Source organism: Ipomoea nil, unplaced genomic scaffold, assembly GCF_001879475.1.
Source record: "Ipomoea nil cultivar Tokyo-kokei standard unplaced genomic scaffold, Asagao_1.1 scaffold2845, whole genome shotgun sequence".
NCBI classification, from domain to species: Eukaryota; Viridiplantae; Streptophyta; class Magnoliopsida; order Solanales; family Convolvulaceae; genus Ipomoea; species Ipomoea nil.
The window spans coordinates 4,286,352-4,294,132 of NW_017619273.1; the positions used below are offsets into that span (position 1 = coordinate 4,286,352).

Below are 7,781 nucleotides of genomic sequence, written 5' to 3' on the forward strand. Positions count from 1 at the left end.
TCATATGCGATAATTACATATTTGTTAGCACTACTTAGCATGCTTCATTATTTTATATGTTTCCAATAAGTCCGATTATCATGAAATTAATAAAAACTTACACCCGATTGTTTAATGTATCTTATATGAGTTTTTTTTTTTTTTTTTTTTTTTTTTTTTTTTTTTTTTTTTTTTTAAGCAACCAATGTGGTTATATTTAGAGATAAACTGAAAAAAATTTCTGCACTTTCATTTGCTTTGAAACTTTTCTTTGGCTGCTCTGCTCCCCCCAAAAAAATAGCGTCAGGGACAGAGTCCTAATACATAGCCGTAGAAAGTTGCCGTAGAAAGTTGTGTAGCTGTAGAAGCTAATGTGTGAGCTAATAAATTCTGCGATCTAGGAACAAAATTAACTGAGCAGAAATTAAATGAAGACATGCCAGCTCTGCAGGAATCAATAGCATAACCAATATATGATCTGGGCGGAGCCCGCGCCCTAGTGAGGATAAATAGCACTGGAACGTCTGACAATCCGTGTAAATCTGGACGGCCCGTTCATCACGCTCTCGTAGCCATGATAAAGCTTCTTTGCACGCGAACGCCTCGGCCATGAGCAGGGAGAAGTAGCTCGGCAAAGGGGCACTGTACGCCACAACGTATCCTCCGTCGGCGTTTAGCAACACTGCACCCACCGTGGCCGAATTCGTGGTATGAAAATATGCGGCATCTATATAGCATTTCCTTGGCCGTGTATCCACCGTAGCAGCAGTAGCAGATTCCAGCAGTGGAGGTCCGGCAGTGGCGGCAGCAGCAACGTTGTCGGCAGCGTCCCGGTCGGCAGAGCAGTGTAACCGACGCCATGCTTGCATCATTTCGGCCGCCACAACAATCAATTTCCTGGGTAGGGGTAGACAGACATCCCATAATGCTCCATTTCGTGCTCTCCAAATATGATATAGAATCGCAGCTGCATATATAATTCCATTAGTGTCTAGAACATTTAAGATTGCACTAAAACACTCATAGAAAATATTTGTCACAATATTGGGGAGTGAGAGGTTGGATTGAGCCCATATGGATGTAGCATAGCCACACGATACTAATGAATGCATAATGTTTTCTTGCATGATTTCACACATGGCACATATCGGATCCACATTCACCCTCTTTATAAGCAGATTGTTGGTAGTGGGGGATATCACTTATAGCTCTCCATAAAAATGTCTTCCACTTTGGGGGATTTTTAGTCTCCACAGGGTGAGCCATTTATCAAATGCCCCATTATTATTATTTGTATAGTTCCCAACAATACACCTGTAGCCGTTCTTTACAGAATAGCAACCTTTCAGGTCCCCATGCCAATACCACACTTCCTCATAGTCTGGCTTGGGGAAATTGGTATCTTCAGGATCCGAGACAATATGATGGTCCCAAGTCCTTGTATTCTGATCAAGCTAAGCACTTTAGCTCCCGCCAGCTGCGGTGGCATCTCCGTATGGATCATAGGATCTAAGACATCAAGAAGCCACGGGTGCTCCCAAATTAAAGTAGAAATTTCAGTCCCAACACGCTGTCTCACTCCACCACAAACCAGTTCCTTAGTTGCCAAATACTATGCCAACAGTAACTGGGGTTATTTCCTAGACATGCCTCAAAGAAAGCCTGTTTAAGATAATACCTCGCTTGATATACACGGGACACCAATGAGTCAGTGTTGGTAAGCATCCTCCATGCATGCTTGCTCAGCATTGCTAAATTAAATGCTCTCAGATCCTTGAAACCCAAACCCCCATATTTCATTGTGACAAACAATCTATCACATGCTTTCCAATGAATTCCATGGTCAGTACCTGATCCCCACCAATAACGGTTCATTGTCTTCTCAATGGCCGTGCAAGCAGCTACAGGTAGTAAAAAAACACACATCCAAAAAGTAGGCATAGACCGAGTCACACTTTTCAACAAGATTTCCTTACCTGCCTGTGTCAGTAGCTTTTTATTCCATGATCATATTCTTTGCCTGATTTTATCATCAATATATGCAAATGCTGCCCTCTTATTCTTCCCAATAAAAGAGGGTAAGCCTAGATGCTTTCCAAAATTAGGAGCTTGAGTGACCCCTAAAATCTGTGTGACCTCCTCCCTGTTCTCTTCCCTCGTATTCTTACTATAGAAAATATTAGACTTACGATAGTTGACTGCTTGCCCGGATAAACTCTCATACACCGACAAACAATTTTTGCTTTCAATGCCTCTTGCACATTATTAGCCTTAAAGAACAAAAGACTATCATCAACAAAAAATAAATGGGAAATTGGAAACGCCTCTAGCAACTCTGCACCCATGAATTAAGCCGTTATTCGTATCTTATATGCGTTTAGTTTCTCTCAATCTCATAATATAATGCATGCATATTCATTTTGATTTATTATCTTTCTTCTTATCCTTTTCTTCCTATTTATAGCTAGTATTTCATCATTTTCCTATTCTCGATCTTTTTCTTCCTATTTATAGCTAGTATTTCATCATTTTCCTATTCTCGATCTTTTTCTTCCTATTTATAGCTAGTATTTCATCATTCTCCTATTCTCGATCTTTTTCTTCCTATTTATAGCCAACATTTCATCAGTTTTTTCTTTTCTCCGTACTTTATTGCTATCTTTTACCGATTTCCCTTTATATTTTTAGATTATAACATCTTCGTGGCTCACCGGTATATTGCATTCTCAACGGAAGAAGCATGTTTCCATAAAAACAGTTGTGGATCTGTTTGGTTTCGATTTGAATAGGGTAGAAGCAAGCTAACGAGAAGTGTTTGGACACAAATTCTCTTTAAAAGTAATTAACGCATTGATAATGCATTTACTTGCGTCAAACGTTAGTTAAGAGACCACTTTAACCGCACTTAGCTTGCACTTCTCATATCATGCGTGACACAAATGATATAATAATTAAAACCAAAAAATAAAAAAATCCTTAAAAGATAAAATGATTAAGTATCTAATATGGTAATTTGAAATGGTTAATAAGTGGATAACTAATGTAACTAGATGTTTTGGCGGTTGAGATATTTAAATGATATATACAGTCTTGGAAGTGAACTATACCGTTAGGTTGAGTCCAAAAACTAACATGTAATACACAATTAGTGAACCAAATGAAAATAAAGTATATTAAAAATAAATATGTATGTCAATTGACACCAATCCAAGATGCTTATCTCCATCCAACAATTTAATTATATACACTAGTGAAGGATCAATATTGGACAATTTGAGAGGCTAATTTGACAACGATGTGAAACAAATAACTATTATATTTACATTCACATTATAGTAAAAGATAAAATTAAATCAATTAATTAATTATCAATCATCAAGAGATTATATATAATATATTCAAGGATTTTGTTGGAGGGGCTTGATAGCAATGTGAAACAAATAACAATGATATTTACTTCCACATTATAGTAAAAGATAAAAGTAGTACGGAGTAGTAGTTTTGAATTCATTACCAATTGCAAAATAATTTGGGCATATTAATTTTATGATGTGGAAGTTTGTTATATGACAAGTTTAGTGAACCTAGGGGTACTAATAATAACATATAAAAAATTTTAGCATTGTCAATTGACACCGATCCAAGATATTTATCTATATTCAAGCAATTTTTGAATGAAGGATCAATATTGCAAAGTTTGTGAGACTAATTTAATTTGACAACAATGTGAAATAAATAACAAAAATATATATTTACATCCACATTATAGTATAAGATAAAATTAACTCAACTAATTGTCTTTATTACTTTTGACAACGATGTGAAACAAATAACAATTATATTTACATCCATATTATATTAATAAAAGATGAAATTAAATCAACTAATTGTCTTTATTTTTTTTTTTTATTTTTTTTTTTGGTTTTGACCGCCTATGATCCGATGTAAAACAAATAACAATGATATTTAATTACTTCCACATAAACAAGATAAAAATAATTAATTGTTAATAATTAAGAGATATATTATATATTTAAAGACTTCTATTGTCCGATCACAAAAATGTGTCCTAAGCCAGTCAACTAGTAACTAACCACACACCGAAACTAATACCGAAAAGACTCGATCGTATCATTTCATCAATACCACATGAGTATATTCAAAGAATTATAATAATACCCGCATGGGTAGCTCAACTGGTCACAGAGGTGAAACTTTAGAAGAATGACCAGGGATTGAGTCTCACCAGCGATAGTGTGGGGGGTTCCTTGTGCGCAGTGAGCACCGGTCTAGCCTTTGTGGTTCATGTTCAGTTGAGTGAGGGGGGTTCCTTGTGCGCAGTGAGCACTGTCTAGCCTCTGTGGTTCATGTTCAGTTGAGTGAGGGGGGTTCCTTGTGCTCAGTGAGCACCGGTCTAGCCTCTGTGGTTCATGTTCAATTGAGTTACCATGATTTACATCCTCCCAATATCGGGTCGGAGTCTTGGAAGAAAGAAATATAATAATTAATTAAAAATATCTAATTTTATCAAAATATATTAATAATAAAAACTTTCAATAAAATCAATTAACTAAATAAATTATTACGGTTAAAAAATTAATTAACTACTAACAACTAAAATTCATTATCAACTAAGAGCTAATCACTTAACAATCCAACATCACCTTTAAATTAATAGGATGTCGGCATTTATAGTTAGAGCATTACTTCAAAATTTTCCTTGGCATGCAGACGGTAAGTGATCCAAAGTCTTAAAAGCTATTGAGTCAATGATTGACACTCCACCTCCGAAAAAGGAAGCAAACTTAGATTTTGTTTGTTTTTCTATTTTCCAATTTAGAAAATATATTTAGCAACACCATTTTCTTTGTTTATCTTTCTCTAAAAAAAAAAAAATTGCAATTAATATAATTAACGCACCTCTATCATTTCCTTATGGAAGTTACCCACAAGTTGCAAGAAAATTATTGTTGGACTCCCTAAAAATAAAATTTCTAACGTGCCTTATTAATTTTGTTAGAGAAAAAATTATAAAAATATGTGACACTTTAAATTTTAGAAAAATGTTATTTTCTCTTCTCAATTTTAATTTACTTGTTAATGTTGAGATATAATGATAAAATTCATTATATTTATTGTATTCAATTCATTGGTTATCCTTGAATATAATTGAACAATTTCACCACATTAAAATAAAATTTAAAAACTACATTTTTTAACCTTTCAAAACGAAAAACTACATTTTAATGATAATTTGATCTGAGTAATAATTATAATGTGATAATTAATATTGTTGAGCATGTAATATATAAAATAATTTAACTATCAATTTAACTTTTAGTTGAGATTAAGCACATATTTCAATTTTGTAAAGTTCATGGGTTCTATTAGATTGAATTCATTTGTAAAAAATCATTTAATTTAAGAGGTAAGGCACATAGAATTTGTGTGACTTTCCATCCCGGGCTGTGATTGGTCAATATTGCACATCCCTCAGCTCCTTTTTTTGAAGCTTAAAAGTCATTTTCAATGAGAATTATAGTCTTTAAAGGCTCCTGTGTTACATTCATCTCATCTTATACTCAAAAAACATTAAATAATAGAGAATAGCCACTTGTTGCAAGACTCAACTCAAATTTCTCCCAATCCATCCCCACACAATATAATAATTTCACTTGTTGCAAGACTCAACTCATATTATCTACAGTAATTATTTTAACATATATGCATATTAAAGTGTATATGCATAGTTTCTTTTGTCTACAATTTAAACATGAGAAGTTTCAAACAAAAATGCTCGTAATATTATAATAAAACAACTTTCATTAGGTGGAAGGAACTTTGAATAGAGATTTTCTCATAAAACGAGAGTTTGAGACTTACTTACACTGGAGTAAAAAATTGTGATGTGTACGTAGTGTGTGGCGGAATATCATTTTCAATCTTGTCAAAAAAAAAAAAAAAGTTACGTCTTTTAGTTAATTGATTTTTTTGCGAGTTTGTACCCATTTCTTTAAGGAGCTAATTTATGTCATCCATTGGTCTTTATTATTATTATATATTACTCCATATTATTTTCCATTGCAATATAATAAATTCATTGTCTGACTTCGGATATGATCCCGGGCTGTACGTGGTTGGTCAATATATATCCCTCCTTTTTTGAAGCTCTAAAAGTATTCTTCAGCTGCCTTCAATTCAATCATATATAGAATTATACTCTCATCTTATATCTATACTCAAAAAAGATAATAATAAATAATTGAAATAAGCCACCAACTCCTAAACCCCCAAACCACTATAAAAAGGGGTAGAAGGGATGAAAGAATTCACTCATCTCCATCTTAACACATACTACTCTATCTCAATCAATCTTTCTTTCTCATCTATTTACCACATTTCATCAAACATAAACCAATAGAGTATGCCTTCAGCAACAGCACTCTCCACTATTCTCTCTGACATCAATGACTTTGTGGTGAACCAAGGCCACGGAGTGAAGGGTCTTTCGGAACTTGGCCTCCAAACTCTCCCCAACCAATACGTTCACCCTCCGGAGGAAAGGTTATCCAGCATGGACGTCGTTACCGACGACTCCATTCCGGTGATTGACGTCTCAAACTGGGAGGACCCAAAGGTGGCTAAGCTCATTTGCGATGCCGCTGAGAAGAGGGGTTTCTTCCAGATTGTGAACCACGGGATTCCCATTGAGATGCTGGAGAAGGCTAAGGCGGCCACTTACCGGTTCTTTAGGGCGCCGGCCGAGGAGAAGAAGAAGTACTCCAAGGAGAACTCTCCGACTAGTCATGTGAGGTATAGCACAAGCTTTCTTCCACAGATAGAGAAGGCTTTGGAGTGGAAAGATCACCTAAGTATGTTCTATGTTTCTGACGAAGAAGCTGCTCAATATTGGCCTCCTTCTTGCAGGTACCTAGCTCACTATTTATATATTATTCCTTTTTCCATGGAAGAATGAAAATAACATATATTCTGAACTTCTTTAATTTGTCCCTGCAGAGATGATGCACTGGAGTACCTGAAAAGCTGTGAAATGGTGAGTAGGAAGCTATTGGAGGCATTGATGCAAGGACTAAACGTGAATGAAATTGACGATTCCAAACAATCACTTCTAATGGGTTCACGTAGGATCAACATCAACTACTACCCAAAGTGCCCCAACCCCGATCTCACCGTCGGCGTGGGCCGTCACTCCGACATCTCCACCCTCACACTCCTCCTCCAGGACGACATCGGAGGTCTCTACGTGCGCAAACTGGAGCACGAGGCGTGGTCGCACGTGCCGCCGGTGAAGGGCGCTCTGGTGATCAACATCGGCGACGCTCTCCAGATCATGAGCAACGGCCGATACAAGAGCATCGAACATCGCGTTATGGCCAATGAGAACAACGACAGGATCTCCGTCCCTGTTTTCGTGAACCCGAGGCCTAACGACATTGTGGCGCCGCTCCCGGAAGTGCTGGCCGGCGGGGAGAAGGCGGTGTACAAGCCGGTTCTCTACTCCGACTACGCCAAGCATTTCTACCGGAAAGCTCATAATGGGAAAGACACTATTGCGTTTGCCAGAATAGAATAAGGAATGGAAGTTCAATATCAACTATCTTAATCATATGCGATAATTACATATTTGTTAGAATGCTTCATTATTTTATAGAGTTTTTTGCACTTTTAGTCTCACGACTATAGTGACACTGGCAGAATTGATCCACGACTTTTGAATCTTGCAATTTTAGTCCACGACTATTAATTTTTTTGCAAAAATGGTCCTTCCGGCCACTTTTCCG

General features: G+C 36.3%; 1 protein-coding gene across 1 annotated transcript; it reads left to right on the forward strand.

Annotated features, from left to right (window-relative positions):
• The first annotated feature begins 6,330 nt into the window (after positions 1-6,330).
• LOC109160283 (feruloyl CoA ortho-hydroxylase 1-like) lies at positions 6,331-7,577 on the forward strand. The gene is made up of 2 exons (XM_019308581.1): positions 6,331-6,906; positions 6,997-7,577. The coding sequence occupies exons 1-2, from the start codon at positions 6,404-6,406 to the stop codon at positions 7,571-7,573; spliced, it is 1,080 nt and encodes a 359-aa protein (XP_019164126.1). The 5' UTR covers positions 6,331-6,403; the 3' UTR covers positions 7,574-7,577.
• The last annotated feature ends 204 nt before the right edge of the window (positions 7,578-7,781 follow it).